The sequence below is a fragment of the Podarcis erhardii genome (assembly GCF_964252035.2).
Source record: "Podarcis erhardii genome assembly, chromosome: 17".
Taxonomy (NCBI): Eukaryota; Metazoa; Chordata; class Lepidosauria; order Squamata; family Lacertidae; genus Podarcis; species Podarcis erhardii.
Window position 1 is genome coordinate 27,344,096 of NC_138515.1, and position 20,896 is coordinate 27,364,991.

At 44.8% G+C, this 20,896-nt stretch overlaps 2 protein-coding genes across 5 annotated transcripts in view; one reads left to right on the top strand and one right to left on the bottom strand.

Moving 5' to 3' along the window:
• The window catches only part of LOC309332155 (transient receptor potential cation channel subfamily V member 6-like), a 71,637-nt gene extending 67,435 nt beyond the window's left edge, over nucleotides 1–4,202 (top strand). Inside the window, exon 15 of the mRNA XM_081845045.1 lies at nucleotides 1,757–4,202. Within this exon, the coding sequence (XP_081701171.1) occupies nucleotides 1,757–2,045 (289 nt within the window). The 3' untranslated portion in view covers nucleotides 2,046–4,202. The remainder of the gene's footprint in view (nucleotides 1–1,756) is intronic.
• Nucleotides 4,203–5,140: 938 nt separating this feature from the next.
• LOC309332108 (ephrin type-B receptor 5) overlaps nucleotides 5,141–20,896 on the bottom strand; it is a 163,021-nt gene continuing 147,265 nt past the window's right edge. For all 4 annotated transcript variants that reach the window (XM_081844905.1, XM_081844906.1, XM_081844903.1 and 1 more), the window contains 10 exons: nucleotides 20,581–20,743; nucleotides 19,617–19,731; nucleotides 18,254–18,309; nucleotides 18,030–18,149; nucleotides 16,405–16,652; nucleotides 12,162–12,377; nucleotides 10,161–10,310; nucleotides 9,844–10,037; nucleotides 7,256–7,411; nucleotides 5,141–6,210 (listed from right to left, as the gene is read on the bottom strand). In XM_081844905.1, coding sequence (XP_081701031.1) covers nucleotides 6,102–6,210; nucleotides 7,256–7,411; nucleotides 9,844–10,037; nucleotides 10,161–10,310; nucleotides 12,162–12,377; nucleotides 16,405–16,652; nucleotides 18,030–18,149; nucleotides 18,254–18,309; nucleotides 19,617–19,731; nucleotides 20,581–20,743 — 1,527 coding nt within the window. In that variant the 3' untranslated portion in view covers nucleotides 5,141–6,101. The remainder of the gene's footprint in view (nucleotides 6,211–7,255; nucleotides 7,412–9,843; nucleotides 10,038–10,160; nucleotides 10,311–12,161; nucleotides 12,378–16,404; nucleotides 16,653–18,029; nucleotides 18,150–18,253; nucleotides 18,310–19,616; nucleotides 19,732–20,580; nucleotides 20,744–20,896) is intronic.

Sequence of the window (20,896 nt, forward strand, 5' to 3'; positions counted from 1 at the left end):
ATTGCAAATAACGTTCATTGATTTCAATATTTGCTCAGGAAATAGTGCATTTGCAATGATGCAAGTTGGGCAATTTTATTCTGTGGACTTAATGCTCTTCCAGGGATGCTTTTTCTCTAGGCAGCATCACTCCCGTCAAAATGTGATTATCCAGAGACTGTCTTGTATTTGAGCGCCCTCCTTCCCATTCTGCTGCAAGGGATCCTGGGCTTCGGCCTCAAAATCCAACGCACTCACACTAATAATTTGCATTGTTCTGCTGCTATTCCAGTGACTCCTTTCTCCCCCTTGGCTGCTACTTAATACCACTGGCCTGATTGTTCATTGCCCTCACGGATGAATTTGCCCACTTGGCTGTCGCAACCCTGTGTGATACTGTGTGCTCATGATTTCACCACATGAAACATAGCATTGTTACATAGAATTGTAGAGTTGGAAGAGACCCTGACGCTTGTCTGGGTCAACCCCTTGCAATGCAGGAATATGCAGCTGTTCCACACGGGGATCAAACCTGCAGCCTTGGCAATATCAGCACCACACTCTAACCAACTGAGTTATCCAGGTACTTGACTCTATCCCTGAACGAATCATGTGGGTTGCCGTCACAGCCAGCAGAACAAAGTGGCACTTGTGGGTGCATGAAGCAGACTACAAGGGGCTAGAAGGAGCAAAATGGAGCCACGAAGAGCAACAGCACCAAAAGAATGCAAACATATTTTTCCACGTTTTGAAAAATCGCTGAAAATGGCAGGCACTTCCAAGACCCTATGATTATATTAATGCAGAAATGGTTTTGGCACGGCATCTGGAAGAGAGGGAAATGTGGGGTGTGACATGTTCTTTTTAGTCCTGTTCTTTGGGGTGGTGGCGGCACATAGTACTGGGTTATGGGGGCAGATCATATATAGGGCACTGGCTCTGTAGAGGATTCTGCATTTGTGCAGGGAATCTATTCTTGGTGCCTGTCTGATTCTGCACCCCTGTAGTTTGGAGGGGAAATGAATGGACCTGCCAGCAGGGTTAGTGGGCTCTTGTAAACTGCCATTCAGAAAATGGCCTTCGTGGAGTATAATCATAGCTGTATTGTCTTCTTGCTAATCTGCGTTGAGCTCTTACTGGTCATGATCACATGCATAATTAATTCTGGCCTACTTAGCTTCCAGCGAATCTTGTGCAAATGAATCCCACAGGTTAAATTTATGCACTGTATAGTAAAAGTGCCAGATGATGGGGAGAGAAATTGGCCAAAGCTGATTGCCTTCTCTTTGCTGCTGCTGTGCTAGGGGAGTCGAAGCAAGGAGAATAGATTTCCCCTCTCTCCTGATTCAGAATTTAAAATCAAGGACATAGTGCATCAGTTATGGGGGAAAGGTAGAAGGCCTTTCATAGAATCCACAAAATTTTAAGTTTAAGGCAAAACAAAAGTAAAGCATCTTGGTCCATCCTACTCCAACTCCAAGTTTAGCAGTGGTTTGGGCTTCTCAGGTTTTTTAGCTTTCATTTCACTAAGTCTCTCCAGCTGTTTTCCAGAAGAAGATTCAATGATATTTCTAGTTATGAGTCTAGAGTAAAGGCAACACTGTTGCCTCCCATACACCTTTGGCTCAGGTTTTTGACAAGGTTTTAATGCTACAGTTGGCCATGCTGATTTAACATTACAGTTAGTCACAACAAAGCTATTTTGTCTTCAGTTTGGAACGAGGACCAAACCTGGGCAGTAAACCGTTTCCTCTTTTTGTTTCTCTCTTGCCTGTAGGGTTGAAAGTCGTTGTGAAAACCGGCAGCCGAAGCAGCCTAAAACATTTGAGCCCCACCGAAGGGATGCCTTTGAAAAGTACCTGAAGCGCAAATTGCCAGGAGGGGCAGAAGATGGAGGACAGACTTGCTCAACGAGGCAGGTGCCCATTGGCACTCCTTCTGACACACCCAATTTATCGCGGAGGAGCTCAAACTGCGGTTGGGACATCATAAGGCGCAACACTTTGGTCCAGCTTCCAGGATACACCAACCATGCTATGGAAGAGGAAGAGGTCTACCATGTGTGAGGGCGGGAACTGTTGCCCTTGTGCCTGTGGAAGCGTCTCCTTGTGACATAGGGGCTAGAGGCCACTCAGGGCTATTGTAATGGCCACACTTATTTAAAATTCTCTGGCACTGACAACTGTCAAATGACTGTTGATAGTTTGGAGCCCACATTTGCTGCAAGGAGAAGACCCGGGAAGGTCTTCTCTTGTGGAAGTGCAAGCAAGCACGCCAACATCAGAGAATTGTTACAAGTCCAGGAGAACCTCTTGGGAGACGACCAAGATTGTAGCATCCTTTGAGGACAAAGACACTTCCCCCCCCCCCAGAACTTCCCACGAGTGTTGCAGATCTTATACCTTGAGTGGTGATTGAGAGAACACTGGGTCTAACTTTTCTTGTGTTCTTGGAGAATAGATTTCCTCCTGCAGCCACTACTGCATGTTTCACAGAACTCCAGGTGGGGTCAAGAGCTGGTAATATCCATAAGTTTATATATGGCTGTCGAGAGCAAGAAACGATTCTAAGGAATAAGCTAGTCCCACTGGGATACAGTTCACCACACCTTTGCCAGTAGTGAAAGGTAAATCCAAGGGGGGTGGGGAACAGCAGCTATGGCAAGGAGGATGTAGATACTGCTGTCCTGTGTTGCTGCTGCTTTGCCTCTTCTCACCCTGGTCATGTGTAGCATGCAACAGTGTGTGAGAGAGACGGGTCATTTTGTGCATTTTTTCATCCCCCCTTTTCACGTTTGCTCCTTGTAGCATCTGGTTCCACCCCAGAGACTCCTAGGAGCTGGTAAATGAAGGACATTCAGCCCCTTCCTTGGGGAACGTGTTGCACTGTTCAGCCAAGCTGACGAGTATGGAGTTAGTTACTAATGCGTAGTTTAAATCTAGACTTGGGCAACCGAAACCTTGGCCTCCTGGCCCTGCACTTGGATGTAAAAAGGGAATAGCTTTGCAGTTTGCAGGCAGCTTTCTAATTTTAGGAGTGTTTTTAAGGTCTGTTGCGGCGGCTGCTTCTGATCAGAAGCTCATTTTCTTCAGGTTTGGGGCAGCGAGTCATTTTTCTGCATGCTCTCTCGCATTCTGCTGTCTCGTGCTCTGTGCTCTGTGCACTGTCTTCTGCTCTTTGGCTTTTCATTTTCTTGTTCTGAGCTCCATCTTTGGCTGCTTGTTGCTTTGTGCTCTACACTCTCTCTCTCTTTGTTCTCTCTCTCTCTGTGTCTCTTTCTCTCCTCTCAGTCTTGCTTGCACTCACTCTCCCCACCCCTGCTTCAGACTGTTCCTTGTGCAATTTATATTTTAACCCATTTATCATCTCTAGTCTCCTCTTCGGCGTTTCTTCCAGGAGATCAGTATTCCTGCTTGCCTGCCTTATTATTGGTAAAATGTGACAATGCAGAGATTGCACAGCTACTGCCCGAAACGGCAACCCTGGGTCTCATCTGCGCTTTGAGGCCTGTCTAGTAAACTAACATGTGGAACGTGACAAGATAGCGTAGCATCTTCTGCTTCCTACCCTGTCAGTGAAGTAGAGGAGAGGGGCAGAGAAGCTTGCAACAAGGGGGTGTCACATGACATGTTTTAGTTATCTATACGTTACTGGGGGTGAAATGAGGAAGCATTCTGGGGCTATCATTGCCACCTCTCTGGTGGAAGAAAGTAGATCGCTGCTAATTTGATTAATTATATTCTTTTTTTAAAAAAAATGCCATTGCCTACCGTTGAGGCTGAAGTTTATGAAAAGGTTGGTGGAGAAAATTAACAGGGAGAGGTTAGTAACTAGCCCAGTCAGTCAGTGCTCACCAGAGTTCCTTGTTAGTGATACTGTGCTTTAAACCTCATTTCCCTGTTTAATTGTACATGTGAATTTTGCCTTCATCTTCCTAGGTCTCTGTTGTCAAATTCAATCAAATGTTCTGCCGAGACCTTCAATTCTTTACGTTTAATTTTGGTGTCAGAGGGTAACTTTAGAAGAGTGCAGTGTCTATTCTGTATTGTGTTGTTTGCAAACATGGCGTGTGCAATCTATGTCTTGGTTGAAGTAATTATAATTTTAAACCTGAGCTATGTTAAATACGGAATCCAGAGATTCCTTTGTCCTGGGTTCATATGGATCCATTATTGAACATTTTCTCTAAAGCTCCTGTTACAAAATACATTTTTTAAATGCTACGTCTCCACAAGTCTATTTATTTTAGATGGTTCTAGGCTGCCTTTCTGGAAAGAATCCTCTCAAGAACAGCATAGTGACCCTTGTTTTGCATGTTCAAATGTTAACACTGTAATGTTTTAAAAATATGACTGCCAACATTTTCTAGCACACCAGAACTTGGATGCCAATTTCTTTCCAGTGGCAATTCATACTTCTGCCTGCATACTTATTCCATTAATCCAGAGACCTTGGGCAGCAGGATCACCCAAGAGTTCCCCCCTTACCTGCAATGCATACGTACAGATTTGATTGAGATGTGGGGTTATATGCCCTCCTCTGCACACATTTCAACTTCCTGCATCAAATGCATGATGGAGGGATATACATTCACTGAAACCAATTGCTAAAGGCACACTGCTAATGTAGTGCATTACCTTGAGGCCACAATGCAGAGCTGTGCATGGAAGTGGACTTCCATGCATGAAACCCCTAATACTCAGTAGCTTAGGCTGCTGACGCTGCATGGGTGATGCTCAACATATATGCGATCTCCTTGGATGTCCAATGCCCCTCCTGAGCAGTGCAAGTGTTGACGGGGAGCTGCCTCCCCATTCACCTTGTGTTGTCCCCGCGAATGCATTTATTTCTTCTGCAGAATTTTATTCTGCCTTTCCACCAGCTTATGTATTTGCTGTGCGTCTCCACCCCACTGTCTGCCAGCAGGACACCACCTGCTTATAACCACAAGGTAAAGTGATCATTTGTATTCCATGTCGGGTGAAAAATCTTTCTGCACTTTTTCAAGGAGGGCGAGCAGTAAAAATAATGCAAAGTGCAAGCTGGTCCATCCACACTGCTGCCTATATGTAGTTCAGCATCGAAAAATGCATCTAAAAAGTGCTGGCATTGGATCAGAAGCAGATCAGTGTGTTCATCTAATAAAGCCTAGGGAACACACTTTAATTCCTCTGTCAAATATTTTATTTCATTTCTGGTGGTATGAATATCCAGTTGGAAACTGCCAAGAAGGAACCTTCTGCTCTCTAAACAGAATCACATCTCTTTCCCAGTACCTGATTACTAAAAAGCTGCTATCCTGGTTCCCTCCTTTGGGAGGATGAATGCAGGACCTATAGCTGCCCCTGAATGTTTTGGTGCCTGAGGTGGAAAACCCAAATGCCCCCACCCCTCCCTAATTAATACGGGGCCCAACCCACCCTGTGAAGTCCTCCAGTGCAAGTCCGACTCAAAATGAGCAGGAGACCACCCCTGTGGATTGTGCCCAAATGGGTCAGATCTGCTTGCTTCCCGCTTTGCCACCCTATGATTGGTGCCTAAAACTCACTGTCTGAGATGCCATCTTGTGTCACTGTACAGCTGTCTTTGCCAGAACGAGGATGTGGGGTGGTGAGGCTTGCTGCTTTTCTCAGATCCAAATCCCCCTGGTTGCAACAAAAGCTTCAAAGGGATTTCTTTTTGGCATCGAGAGTCTTTCGGCTTTCAGTTTCAACTCTATATTGTGCCTGATCCGGCTCAAGAGACGTCTTTGAGAGGCTGCCAACCCAAAGTACAAAGCCGGCCCAGGCATAGAAATGGCAGCAGGTTCGTTTTGAACTCCAAAACTATCCTTCCCGCTCTACCCTGTGTACTAATTCCCCAACCCACATCAATGTACAAGTCAACCCTTATCTAAATACCACAGGATTTGTAGTGTCTCAAGTTATGGTTTTTTTAAAAAAACAAAACAAAACCCCGAACAACAAAAAAATAACCCTACAAATCTCCAAGAGCGCCGGTCTGTGATGTGGAGGGCAACATCTCATGCACCCTCCATCAATGCTTGAAATTTACTCCTCCGTCTCCCTTTTACAACAAAAGGTTCGTTTCAATATCCATGTCCTTGGCGTGTGCTCTCTGTGTCAGACCTCAACAGGCTCCAGCTGATTGAGATGCACCCGCATGAGTTGGATGCTGTTGAGAATCTTCTTCTGATGGCCAACTAGGCTGATGCCAATGTGCTGGATGTCCCTGGAAGTAAAAGGAAAAGGAAAAAAGGGAGGAAGAACTTAGATGGGGCTTTTGTTCTCTGCGCTGCCAAACTCACATATGTTATTTTTTAAAAGGTAAATAAATAGTGTTTCGGCTGGTTTTTCCTCGTCAAGTCAAAACCTTCAATGACAGAAAAGGTTTATATGTTTGAAAATTAAATAAGCAAATAAAAAGGCAGGAAGTTCGTATGAAATTTGCTAATGGTTAGGTAAGGGAATCCTTCCAGAAAAAGGAATGTGACATTGGGAATGCTCTGCTACACATCCACCTTAAAATTCTTCTGCATTGTTTTATCGATACAAATGTCTGCAGAACTAATATAGAAGGGTGGGGGGAGCTGCCAAAGAACTGAAGGAAGTTGAAGCCACAGCATCCTGCAGATGCTTCAATGTGGACATGATTTTAAGAAAACCACTGAATCAAATTAGAATTTAGGACACACAGAGAGGGTGATGCCTATTCATCCCTGTTAAAAAGAGCAAAGGGTAATAAGGGAAACCCAACAGAGTGGGATGACACAGAAGGTGCTATTGGGGAAAGGTAAAGATACGGAGGTAGGACTGCATTTTTACATGATAATGTGAACTAAGTACACTATACGAACAGCTGCAGAGCTCTTATTTTAACTTATTTCTGGGATTACAAAATATGTGATGGATATGAATACGAGTTTGCAAACACATGCATCATACAGGCACATTCATCAGAGAGTCAATACTGTTGCAGCTTCCCATTAAGCGTACATTTCGTCAGAAACCCAGGATTGTATCCAACTTAAACTGAAATTGCTAAATAACTTTTGGGAGTGCAATGGAACTTCCACTCCATCTCTTCATCCTGCTCCCAAGTGGGCTTGGGGGTTGGGGTTGGGTTGGGAGATACTCCCCCCCCCCCCCGGCACACAGAGGAAGGAGAGAAAGGGAGACACTCCTTTCTGCTTGCAGAAGTCCTTCTGCACTTGCAAAGATTTAGTTGGGTACAACTCCCAGGTTTGCTGCCGCTCAAGAGGAGATGTGGCTCTTACTCTAGAGTCATGCGTGAGATGACATCAAATGTGGTCAGGCCGGCCTGGTCAAAGTTCTCCTTGTAGCGACCCATTTTAATGGCATCCAACCACTCGTGGGCATTCGTAAGTGAGGGGAAGTCTGGGGGTGAGTTGCTCAGCAGGTGCTGGGACGGTCTACGAAGAAGAAAATACATTCAAAATGGGCACAAGAAAATATTGATAGTCATACACTGAAAGGCAGCCATTTGGGATGTTTAAGGAGAAGGATATGAATCCTCAAACATGCAATGGGTGTGCAAAAGGGGGGCATTGTCAACTACAGCCCTGCAGTGCCCCTCCACCAAAGCTGCAATCCTGTATCCACTGAGCTGGGAAGAAGCTCCACAGAACTCAGTGGAACACTTTTTTCTGAATAAACATGTTTAGAACTGCACGGATGGTTTGGGTGCCTTCTGTTTCCACTTTGCATATATATTGCAAGAATTACCAATAAGATACAGGTGCATCTGCAGGAAATGCGACTGCTGCATAACATGTGGATTTGGTACTCAAAGGAACAAAAACCACACAGCCTGAAGGCTCCCCACTCAATTTTCAAGGCACAGCATTTTCTGCTTTTCCTCCTCGTAGAGTGTGAGCTGTAAGTAAAGGCCTCTTCCAGCACTGGATCAGTTTTTGGTTTGTTTGTTTTTAAAAAATAAAACTCTGCACAAGTAGGCCCTCTTCTCCTCCTGCGAAGGATGAAACCTTGTTACACCCATGGGAAAATCCCTCCATGCTAACAGGATGCATTTCCTTCCATAGATGTGGGGCCATCTAATCCGGGCTGAATCTTTCCCTCGGGACATGAAGCATCTGGCTTTGTGAAGCTGGGAAAGGCAGATGGGAACACAGCAGCTTCCAAACACATCCTTGCCAGCTCATGCTGGGAACTCTCCCCAACTTTCCCCCAAGAGAAAAGCCTTTCTTCCATTGCCCATTTTGCTTGCTCCTTCAGCACCTTCGCCCTTCTTCACCTGCTGGGATCTGCCTCATTCAGCCACACCATGCTCAGTGCAGGGATCATTCCTCCTCAGGGACTCTCCTTGCTTAGCATCCCAATCAGGGACCCAGGGAGTCTGCATGCTGCTGGTCCACTAAAGAAGCACAGCAACTTTTTGACAATAACAGACCTGCTATAGTGTGGGGTGGCTGAGAGTGTGAATAACTCTGGATCTGAAAATCCCTGGTTCATAGCAGCCAACTCCTAGGGGCTGGGGTCCCTTCAGCCCCCCTGCCCAATAAAATATTTGAAGGGACTGGGCCCTCCAAGGTTGATGGGCATTGCCACTCAAAAGGTGCGCATGTGGCACATATTGTGATCAACTTACCTGGCCCCCCCCCCAATATTTTATTCAAGTTGGCACCCCTACACTGGTTCAAATCTCACCTCCATTATGACCCGAGGCCTTAGGCAAACTATTCTTCTACCTTAACTTCAGCCCTTCAATCAGCAGTACAGTGGTGCCCCACAAGACAAACACCTCGCAAGACGGAAAACCCGCTAGACGAAAGGGTTTTCCGTTTTGGAGGCGCTTCGCTAAACGAATTTCTCTATGGGGTTGCTTCGCAAGACGAAAAAATCTTGCGAGTTCCCGCGGTTTTCCCCCCGCTCCCCCCCTTTTCCTAAGCCGCTAAGCCGCTTCTCAGCTGATCCGCTGATAAGCCGCTTCTCAGCTGATCGCTAAAAGCCGCTAGACTGCTAATAGCGTTAATCCGCTAAACTGTCAATGGGCTTGCTTCGCAAGACGAAAAAACCGCTATACCAAGAGAATCACGGAACGGATTCTTTTCGTCTTGCGAGGCACCACTGTATAGGGATAATAACACAGACCTGCATGCCAGGGTTGTTGTACTATGATGTATACTCCATGCCTGGGGAAAGTACTATGTAAGAGCTAGGTGTTATCATGGTTATTTTGCATCGGCTTCTTTTGAAGCTATCAGGATACATTTGGGAGAGAATACGCTGTGCCCTGTGAAGGTTCAAATACTAGAGACATTCTTGGGTCCTCCGTGAGCCAAGGAGTGTCATGCCTAGATAGCTCAGTTGGTTAGAGTGTGGTGCTGATAACACCAAGGTTGCAGGTTCGATCCCTGTGTGGGATAGCTGCATAATTGTCGGGAATTGAACTAGATGATCCTTACGAGTCCTTTCTAACTCTGCAATTCTATGAGTCTATGGTTACCACCCTCCTCTCCCACATTGCTGTGATGTACACTCAAAACTCTACGTATCACCCAAGCTCAAATGTTAAAGGACTTCTTTTCCTGTGCCAACCCAGGCACTGTAAAGCATCTGAAAACGGAACTTTTGCTGTCGCAAATCACTATGCAAAGTGAGCTTCTGTGATACATTTTGAGCATAACGTGTGTGCGTTTTCTGGGTTTCTTGATGGAAAAACAATTTTTGTCTGCGGGAGGCACCAGATTCCAGGTCACCCCATCAAATAAATATCAGTTGCTTCCCAGTTTTGAATTGCAGCTCTTCCCTCCCTCCCTTCGGCTTGCGGATCGTACTCCAAAGTCCACTCCCATGTGCCCTCCATCCTGTGAGCCCATCTCACCTGCTGTTTCCTGTGCCAGTAGCTTTGAGGGCAGACGGCTTGCGGATCATCTTGTCTAGAGCGCTGACGATCTGCTCAAATTTGGGCCTCTGGACCCGTTCCTTCTGCCAGCAGTCCAGCATAAGGAGGTGCAAGACAGTGGGGCAGTCTGGGGGAGGGGGCAGGCGATAGTCCTGGTCAATAGCATTGATGACCTGCAATGCATGAAGACATGTAGGTCAGGATATAGATAGTCCCACTGTGGCATGGATGAAGGTCTCCCACCAGCAACACCATGAGTAGATGGAAAGCAGCGTCTGCTCCATGTTAGGACTTACATCCTGATTGGACATGTCCCAATAGGGCCTTTCACCATAAGACATGACCTCCCACATCACAATGCCGTAGCTCCAGACGTCGCTTGAGGATGTGAATTTGCGATACTGGATGGCCTCTGGGGCTGTCCAGCGAATGGGGATCTTGCCGCCCTAGAGGAGGATGAGGAAGAAAATGAGTAAGCAGGGAATATTTATCAACTCAAAACAAGTGTGTTTAAGGCACATTCGGCCTTGACATTTGGCGGGAAAGATGCTATTTTATCTATCTGCTTATTTAGAGAGTTTTCTGATTAAGTAGTCTATAAATATTTCTAAGTGGTGAACATATATTGATAAAACACAGCAAAACCCACAAAACTGTTAGAATCAAATATACATAAAATAATTATTGAAGAACTGTGTTTCGTAAGGATCATAAGTATTCTATTTTAAATTTTCTTTCTCTTTATTATTCATTTTTGATACTGCGTTTTATTATCTTTTCATAAAAGATTTTAGTGCTCAATATGTTAAAAAACCTTCGATAAAACTGCCAAACAGGATAAAAAACCAGATACAAATCACGAAAAGCTTTTAAAGCAACTATAAATAACTAAATTATAAGTCTAGGCAGGCTTGCGGGAAAAAGATTTCAGTAGGTGTCTAAAGCATAATAATAATAATAATAATAATAATAATAATAATAATAATAATAATAAATAATGCCCCAGCCACTCTGCGCGGCTTCCAACACATATATAACCATAATAAAACACCAAACACTAAAAACTTCCCAATACAGGGCTGTCTTCAGATGTCTTCTAAAAATAATAGCAGTAAGATTGCCTGGCTACTGCCAATAGACAGATTTACAGAGTATAGGTTCTGTCACACTAAAAGACTCTTCACAAATGTGGAACAAACATTATATCACATTTGTAAAATATGTGCAATAGGCACATATTAAGCAAGGCATCTCCAAGGCTTAAGTAAACTGGCTCCAAGGTATTAAGCGCGTTATATATCAGTAATAAAATCTTGAAACTGGCCCAGTAACAAATTGGGAGCCTATGCAGAGTTCTGAGTACAGGTGTAATATGCTGACAGGATCTGTCAGCAATTGTGCCACACATTCTGCACCAACTGCAGTTTCTGCATTCGAAAAGTGCCACAAGCTATTTTATAGTGTTTTCCCCACCTCTCAAAACAAAAGCCATTTCTTTCAGCCCCGAGGTGAGCTCTGAAAAAGATGGCACTGCAGGTTTCTGGTACGGTTGCAGGTGGAACAAAGAACAGCCAGTTCCTTCCCAGACTCCAATTATGTTGTGACTGGAAGGGGCACCTAATGGCTAGTACACATGACACCTGTCGATCCAATCATTCGAGTGAGTTTCGCTTTTTTAAAAGAATGAAATGGGTGTGTGTGTGTCAGCTTACTTGGCTACCCAGTGCTAGTTACACTAAATCTGCCAATAACATAAGTTTTCCTTGAAGTTGCCTGGTCTGGAGACATAAGGACCCCTGACCATTAGGTCCAGTCGTGACCGACTCTGGGGTTGCAGCACTCATCTCGCTTTATTGGCCAAGGGAGCCGGCGTACAGTTTCCGGGTCCTGTGGCCAGCATGACTAAGCTGCTTCTGGCGAACCAGAGCAGCGCACGGAAACGCTGTTTACCTTCCCGCCGGAGTGGTACCTATTTATCTACTTGCGCTTTGATGTGCTTTCGAACTGCTAGGTTGGCAGGAGCAGGGACCGAGCAACGGGAGCTCACCCCGTCGCGGGGATTCGAACAGCCGACCTTCTGATCGGCAAGTCCTAGGCTCTGTGGTTTAACCCACAGCGCCACCCGCATCCCAGGTCTGGAGACATCCCACACCCTAAAAAATTGGGTTGCATTTCACTTTAGGTGGAAGTTTGACGGCAAAACTGACCTTGACAAAACACAAACTGGTTCCTATAGGACCCGTCCGCCTGAATATTGCAGAGTGGCGAACAAGCCCGTTTCCTGAGCGCGAACTCACCAAGGCTCCAGTGTATGTTGGGTTTGAAGCATCATCCTCCAAGAACCTTGACAGGCCAAAGTCCGACACCTTGCAAACCAGGTTGCTGTTGACCAGAATATTGCGAGCCGCCAAATCCCGGTGGACGTAATTCATGTCGGACAGGTAGCGCATGCCGGCTGCTATGCCGCGTAGCATGCCCACGAGCTGCAGAACGCTGAACTGCCCTTCCTTTTGCTGCGGACGGCAAACACGAGAGAGAAGGGTCTGAGTGGAAGGCTAACAAGAGACTCCTCCCATCCCCTGACCCAAAGGAAGACCATTGCTGGGAGGAAAAGATGGCCGCCGTGATGGAATACTATGACACAGAGTGGTGAGCTCAGGGTTTTTGTTTTTTCCCCATGTCATCAAAGCAGAGCTAGTAGTGCAATGATCTATAAGATAGGGAAAGCCCTAAGAGGGCTATTTGTAAATAAACTATTCTTATAAAGCGAAACAACAAGGTCTAATGAGCCATTTGCTTGGGCTTTACCACTTCAGATTGCGGGGGTGAGAAGCTCAAAAGACTGAATGCTCCTCCAAACAAAATGAATGCCCCAAGGAGAAGGGTTTTTGCATATCTTCACCATTAACTTTTGAGTAATTATTTTTGAGTGGAAAAGCATTCAATCGTGTAACACCCCCCCACACCCCGTACCCTCACCTCCACTGTCAATCTGATGTGGTACAACCCGGCTTCTGTTACCCCACCGCAGTGAGAACCAGGTCTCATGTTTTATTTCTGAAGAAACAGAAATGTTAGAAACTAAATGCAAACAACATGGAAGCACCAGGAATTGTAAATATTTGGAGGAGGCTCAGAAGAGAGTCGGTTTATAGGAAACGAGAAGGGATGAAAGGACAGAGCTTCAAGGACGGCAATGTTTTTGGAAAGGCAAATAAAAAAGTTATAAGCTTTTAGAGATGTTATTAAAGCAAGATCATTTGAAGAAATTAATACCTTCAAATAAATAGGGGGGAATGGGAATCAGTTAACTACACAACAATAAACTGCTCATTACTTGAGGGATTTCTAACAATAACTATACATATGTTAGAAAATTCAGTATGACATTGCTGTCGTTGTTTTAAAAAACCCCAGCATAAATATACAGACTTGACCTGTGAACATAATACCTGATTAGAAAATCCAGTATCAGATGAAGGGCTGGAGTTATTAAGCATTTAAAAGTAAATAAAGCTCCTGGACGAAGTGGAATTGCCAGCTGAATTGTTCTGGCATAAAATCACAATTTTATAAAGTTAGTTCTAACTGTAGGTGACATTTCTAAATTCTGGAGTCCAACAAAAAAAAGCCATTATCTTCAAAAACCTGTAAAAGTTTCATTCAGCCTCAATACCTTCTCACCAACGTTTTTTTTTTTAAAAAAATATTAAATCAAGATTTTCAGTTCATTGCAACCATCTTTGCTAATTGCTTAAATGCATTCAGTGTGCATTCCTTCAAGGGAGGAGAGATAATTTTAGATGGGTTATGGACACGCTCCGTCAAGCTAAAGCTATCCGAGTTAGAGGTTTATTCACGGACGCAGGAAAACCTCATGGAGCTGAAGAGAGACTCCTTGATAATGTGCCTTTTAGCCTGAGATTTAAAGCAAACATCTATTTGAGAACCAAGGATGGAATTCAACATAGTGTGGCTCAGTGGGGTATGCCTGCACAGAATGAGGTCGGCTTGTGCAATGGGACTTTTCACTTCTCTACTCCTCCCCCTTTGCACCCCCAGTAACCTGTTCTGGGTTTCCCCCTAACTCAGCCCTTCAGAGCAGATTTAGAGGATTAAGGTATTGGGGGGGGGGGGAATGAGAGGGGGCAGGGAAAGTCCCATTGCGCAAGTGAAATGCAAGCAACTTAGCTGAATCCTGAACCCACTTCATTTTTTTAAATGTAAACTTCTAGACAGATGGCCTTCTCAGTAGTGGCGCCCACCCTGTGGAACACCCTCCCTTCAGATGTGAAGGAAATAAGCAGCTATCCTATCTTTAAAAGACATCTGAAGGCAGCCCTGTTCAGGGAAGTTTTTAATATTTAACGCTGTATTGTTTTTAACACTTGATTGGGAGCCGCCCAGAGTGGCTGGGGAAACTCAGCCAGATGGGCGGGGTATAAATAAATTATTATTATTACTACTACTACTACGACTATTATTATTATTATTATTATTATTATTATATAGTGGCTGTGCTGCTATAGGTTAGGTGCCCACTTTAGGTCAGGTTGTGATCCGGCGGTGGATTCTGACACAAAAGCTAAACATCACAGCTATAGATTCTAGAAAGTATTGGGTTCTTTGTGTGCCCGTTCTTCCGATAGCAGGTTCAAGGTAATGCCACTCGGCTGAAATCCTAAACATACTTACTAGGGAGTAAGTTAATCATGATTGGAAGGGGAGTTTACTTCAGAGTAAATATGCACAGCACTGCACTGCTTAAGAAAGGAATTCAGACATAGAACGTAAAATATTTATCCATCAGGAATGCCTGAATTCAGCATTTGTCAATTGCAAAGATGAACTGATCTGACCGGCCACTACTGGATTAATGTGTGGATTAGAATTTACTGACCTACTGGCCTTAGCACTTCCCAAATGTTCACAGCTCAAACTGTACCCCACCCCCACCAGGGGGGAAATAATTTCAAAATGTTTTTTGAGAGAAAATATACTTAGAGATTCGTATTCGTTTTAAAACATGTACTTACATACATATATCTAAATGTGAATTTTCATTTGTGTGTGTGTGTGTGTGTGTGTGTGTGTGTGTGTGTGTGTGTGTGTTTTAAACAGATTAATGTGGATGAGGGACAAAAAAGAACAAACACATTGAAGTGACAGAGACCAGTAACAAACTGATTCATCCTTCCTAGTCATACTGATTATGTGGCCTTCATAAAGATGAGCCTAGGATATTTAATCCTAGAGCTCAAAAGACTCTTATTAGATTTCTGCAGGTTCTCAAGCCATATAATCTATTTTTGGCCATTGAAATGCACTGTATTTTTCACTCTGCGAGACGCACCAGACCATAAGACGCACCTAGTTTTTGGAGGAGGAAAACAAGATAAAAAATATTCTGAATCTCAGAAGCCAGAACAACAAGAGGGATCGCTCCCCAGTGAAAGCAGCGATCCCTCTTGCTGTTCTGGCTTCTGGGATAGCTGCGCAGCCTGCATTCACTCCATAAGACGCACACACATTTCCCCTTACTTTTTAGGAGGGAAAAAGTGAGTCTTACAGAGCAAAAAATACGGTATACATTTTCCTTTAGCTTATATGATTTCTAATATAACTTTGAAAACAGCAGTGCACAGATGTTTTAATGCACCACTTGAATACTTCTTTGGATCAGTTGTTTGATTTAAATTATTGTCATATTAATTCAGAATACTGAAGCATATTTAAGTGCATTCCTGTGCATGTCTACTTACAAGTAAACATCACCGAGTTCAATGGGGCTTACTCCCAGAGAGGTGTGTATAGTTTTGCAGCATGAACAGAGTAAACCGAACATTTCCTAGCACGGAATTTATCATCTAAAAATGAACATAACTTTGATTCATAAACAGAATTAATCAAACAAACAAACAAACAAACAAACATGCTGCCAAGGTTTAATTTTCCAGTTTTAGATTTGTTTATATCTAAATTTCAAAGGAAACTGTACTCTTACAGAGTGGCCTTTAATTTCGTACTTCGCCAATAAATCTAACGGGAGATTCAGATTCTAAGGGGAGACCTTTGGCTGTAAGTTGCTTTGGGTTGCCCTGGGCAAGATAAAACAAATAATAATAATAAATAATAATAATAATAATAATGCTGCACACAAGCATGCTAAATAAGCATGTGACGGGTTTGTGAGGCTGTGCCTCCCCATCATTTAGTTGTGGTGTGACAGGGCTTTGTGTGTAGCTCCTTCACGTAAGTGAACCCCTTCACTGGTCCCTCCTGGTGTTAAGGGAGCTCTGCGAGTCCCTCCTGTCATATGAGGTGGTTAAGACTTTGAATAACGTTCTGACCACAATCCCTACGTTTGTCTATCTGGTGTGTTGACTGGCCCATTCCACTACAATGCAGTAGTCACTTGCCCCAGTCTTTTGGTGGCACTTCCAGTGATCTGGCCTTGAGATAAGGAGGACACAGAGGAGGTGAACGGGCATGTAAGAAGACAAGGGCAGGAGAGGGGTGGGGAAGGTGAGTTTGCAATACCCGGAGGAAGGAATCCAGAGAGCCATTCTCCATGAACTCCGTGACAATCATGACAGGACGGCTCTTGGTGACGACACCCTCCAGACGGATGACGTTCGGGTGCTCAAACTGTCCCATGATGCTGGCTTCGCTGAGGAATTCCCGGCGCTGCTCATCGGTGTAGCCTGCCTTTAGGGTCTTAATAGCCACTGTGTATTCTCGTTTCCCTGGAGGCTTCAGGCGCCCAAAGCAGACCTCTCCAAACTCTCCTGCCAGGGGTAAGGGACGGAGAAGACACCACATCAGACAGAGGAGGAGCAACCACGTTCTCCAGTTGACATCAGGAGGCGCCTAGATGTCCTCTAGACATCTCAAGACCTCTAGCACCCTTAGCTTTATTTATTGCTTTATTTATTTTATTTACAAAGGCTATTGTGTTTTTAGCCCACCCTTCCTCCAAGAAGCTCAGGGCAAGAGTACACATTCCCTTCCGTCGTTATTCTCACAACCTACCTTTTGTGAGGTAGGTTAAGATGAGCGGCCAGCTAAGCAGTTGTAAGAACAGAAGAGGAGCCCTGCTGCATGAAAGGGTCCAGCATTCTGTTTTCACAACAGCCAACCAAAATCCCATGGGAAGTCCACAAGCAGCACATGAGGACAATAGCCCACCTTTCTTTCCCTACAACTAGCCCTGCCTACATGGATCTGGTGATCATACACCTTCTGCAATGGCATGGAACTGCATCACAGTTGGATGTGCATGTGTGAATGGGGTTCAATCTGTGGACAAGGGAGGAGAGCAGGCAAGAGGACTGGTGGAGGAATATGGGGTAGAGAAGACGCTGCTGCATCCCTTCTTGCTGACTTAAAGGTAGAGTGTTAGGGAGCCTGGTAGTATTCCCAGAATTCGCCCCTCTCTAATCCCTCCCAAACCCAAGATGAGGTCCACAATGTGAAGATGCAAAAATGAAGCTCTAGTGAAGTGCTCTTAAAGAAAGCTCTAGAGCAGTGGTTCACAATTGGTGGTCCATGTAACCCACCCAGGGGGTCCATGGCACATACCTGGCAACTGTCTCAGTTAGAGGGGCCTTGATCTCACAAGACAGCACCCCAAAATGCATGAGACTGAGGTCAGACATGAGTCTTGCGTGCGATTGAAGTGCCCCCTCCAAAAAAGATTGCGGTCCCGTGCTCTCGCGTGGATCATGTGATGTGTGCAGCACGGCCCAGAATATGCACATCTTGGTTTTGTGCTGAGACATGTCAGAGTGTATGGTGGCACCATTAACACAACAAAAACTACTACAGAGGTATCAACATTTTTCATGGGTTGGCTTTTGAAAAACAGGGTCCTCAGTAGTACTTAGCTAATTGGGAACCACTGGTCTACAGCAAAAACTGACCAACAAGAGGCTCAAAGTGCACTTGAATAGACCCTAATCCAATGGAGCAAGATCTGAACACCAGTCCAAGAACTAAGTTAGAGAAATCAAAGATTTATAGAGCATTGTGCTCAACAGGGCTTACCCCAAGAGAAGTAGATAGAGGACTGAGGCCCAAATGGTGCTTGAGGCAAATCAATCATTCTGCAAAATGGGACTGAAATGTGATGGGGCAGATGAGAAGCGAAATAGTTCCTTCATTACCTGATCCAATGACCTCCTCGATCTTGACAAATGATACATCAATTTCCTTGGCAAATTCCCGAATCGCTTCGTTGGGATCTTCATAGGTGGATGGGTCAATGTAATACTTGACCCCAAGACCTGTGAGGAAGAAGGGAAGCCCCAGAGTCAGTCACAAAGACTCTCCTCCCAAAAAAGAAGAGGCAATTATTAAAAGAGAGCTGAGCTCCTATGCCATCGCTTACCCCGTGTGGTGATGTACTGCTGCAAGCGGTCTGTGTAGGGAGTCTCTCGTCTCTTACTGTGGAGGAAAGGGAGGGTTCAAGAAGGGCAACCTCCTCATCACCTCAAGTGGAGTTAGGAGAAAGTACATAAATGGGCAACCAAAATGAAACAGGGACGGGGCATGTCTACTGAGAAGAAAGTCCTGCTGAGTTCAGTGGAGCTTCCTTTCAGACTAAAGATTGTAGAAAATTGTGCATAGCATTGGGGAGAGAAGGCATTTCTTCTCCTTTTTCTGATAGCAGCAGACCTTGAGAGGCCACCCAATGGAATTGATTCATAATAGGGTCAGGATACAATAACACATCAGGAAGAACATTCTGAGAGCAAGACCCATTCAACAGTGGGCACATCTCCCTCGGAAGGTGGTGGCTCTCATTTTCAAGCAGAGGTTGGGTGGCCATCTGTCACGGATACTTTAACTGAGGTTCCTGCGTTGCAGGAAATTGAACTAGATGACCCTCAGAATCCCTTCCAACTCTACAGTTCTGATTCTATGACTCTATAACTAACCTATGGAATCACCTGGTATAAAGGTGTGATGTTGGGAGCTAGCTTTGATAACTATTGTTGAACACTGGGCTTGATCCAGAAGTTCTGGATGAAAACATCTTCAGAAAGCAAAAGAGTTGTTGCCAGTCCCACTGGGAATGTATCTTGATAACCAAAATTAACCCAGGGCTCCTTCTGATGTTCACTTTTCATTTAGGCCTTTTGAAGGTGTGGTGCTCAGTGTCATGTCTCCCATTACATCTGAACATCCTTGTAACAGGCTGTATACAGCAGCCTACATTTTTTTCCCCAGTGACCCTTCAATTGCGACATTCTTAAAACCATTGGGGGTTGGGCATAATTCTCAATGCACCGAACAGAGCCCTGTGCATTCCAAAAACCCATGATTTTGCAGTTGGTAAATGCACCTGGTTGGGGCATAGGAAGTCTCTGGAGTTACTATGCAGATCAGGGGCTTGAGAACTAGAAGAGGGGAAAGCAACTAGCTTCCATTTTAGTCAGGGCGAAAGGCCATCCAGAGCTGTTTGCCTCTGCTCTCTCAGCTTGCCCAACCTGCCAGCAATTCTCTTTTAGGTGCCTTTAGTTCAAACCATAGTATCCCTTTAAATAGGCTGCCAAAATCTGAGCACCCCTTGAGCCAGGGCTCCCTCATTTCTAACTGTTTTATCTATCCAGTTATAACTGGGTCTGAGTCTGGGGCGGAAGAAGATTGGTAACGCCAGCCCTCTGACTTGGCTTCCCTTTGTGCGACATTCACAGATAGGAGACAGGGAGTCTTCACTGGAGAACTCTTGGCGAGGACAGGAGACTCACCTCTTGAAGACAATGGCAAGGATGGCAATGGCCGCAATTACCAGGAAGGCCAGGCCACCAAGTGCCGAACCCACAATAAGCGGCAATCGGTCTTGCACCATCTCGGAGCGCTCGCCTGTCAAAAGGGACAAAGTTATTTTCTCTCCCTTTAAAATATATAATTTTATTAAAATTGTCAGTTATACATTTTCTACAATTAAGTATCCACCAATAAACAATACATTAATCGACTTCCCTTCTTCTCCCTTCCATGGTTCTTTTAATTTTCCCAATAATACTGCCTATTGTACTTCAACCATTTGAATTCTCCCTCCCTTTTCATATTACCTCAACTTTCTTTACACTGCTGAATTTACCTTAATCCTGCTAGCGTTTTCACTTGTTCACAATTATTTTCCAGATATTTCACAAACATTTTCTATGCCTCTTTATAAACTTGGCTATGTGTTCTCTTATTCTGCTGGTTAGGCCTGCTAGCTCTGAATAGTCCATTGTTTTAAGCTGCCATTCCTCCTCCTTGGGGACCCCTCCCACCCTTCAAAGTTATCTTCTCATCCCAACCTCCCAGTGAAACCTTTGCATGTGTACACACCCTCCTAGCACCTTGTCAGGCAAGGAGCTTCTGGGGCTGCAACCCAGAGCATTTGGATCTGTGACTGATAGCAGGGAGCATCCCTGGGGTTGTAGGGCAAAAGGTTCCTTGGCTGTGCTGTGTTCTCAGGATTTGAGGTGACTATGCCCACAAAGGACAGCCCCCTTCATACCTAGCCTCTTCATACCTAGTAACGGCTTGCAGGTCAAGCTCAAGGCATGTGCTAGCCTGTGAGTGCTGTAAAAGTTTACGATGCATGAGCAAGAGGGTAATAAAGAGAGATCAGATTGTGCAGCTACGTCTGAGCACGAGGGAAGTTCCAGGGGGGGGGGGGATTCTAAGTTTGAAAGTTCACAAAGGTGCGTCACTTACTTCCCACCAGAGTCTGGAAATACATCTTTCCACTGTATGGCCCGTAGCCCACCGCTGTCCGAGCTCGAACCTGGAAGGCATATATCTTCCCTGGGCTGAGATTGGTAATAGTGGCCATATTAGTCTCACTGGTTATGGTGAATGAGTTGTCCTCGTCTTCTGACTAGGAATCAACAATCAAGTCGTGAGAAGCTGACAAAACACAATTCCACTTCCTCCTCCTCAGCAATGCTCCCTCCTAGGCTCACCAGTTGCTTCCCTACGCGGCTGAGATAAATTCTAAATACAGACATTTACCTGTTAGTTTGGAAAAATG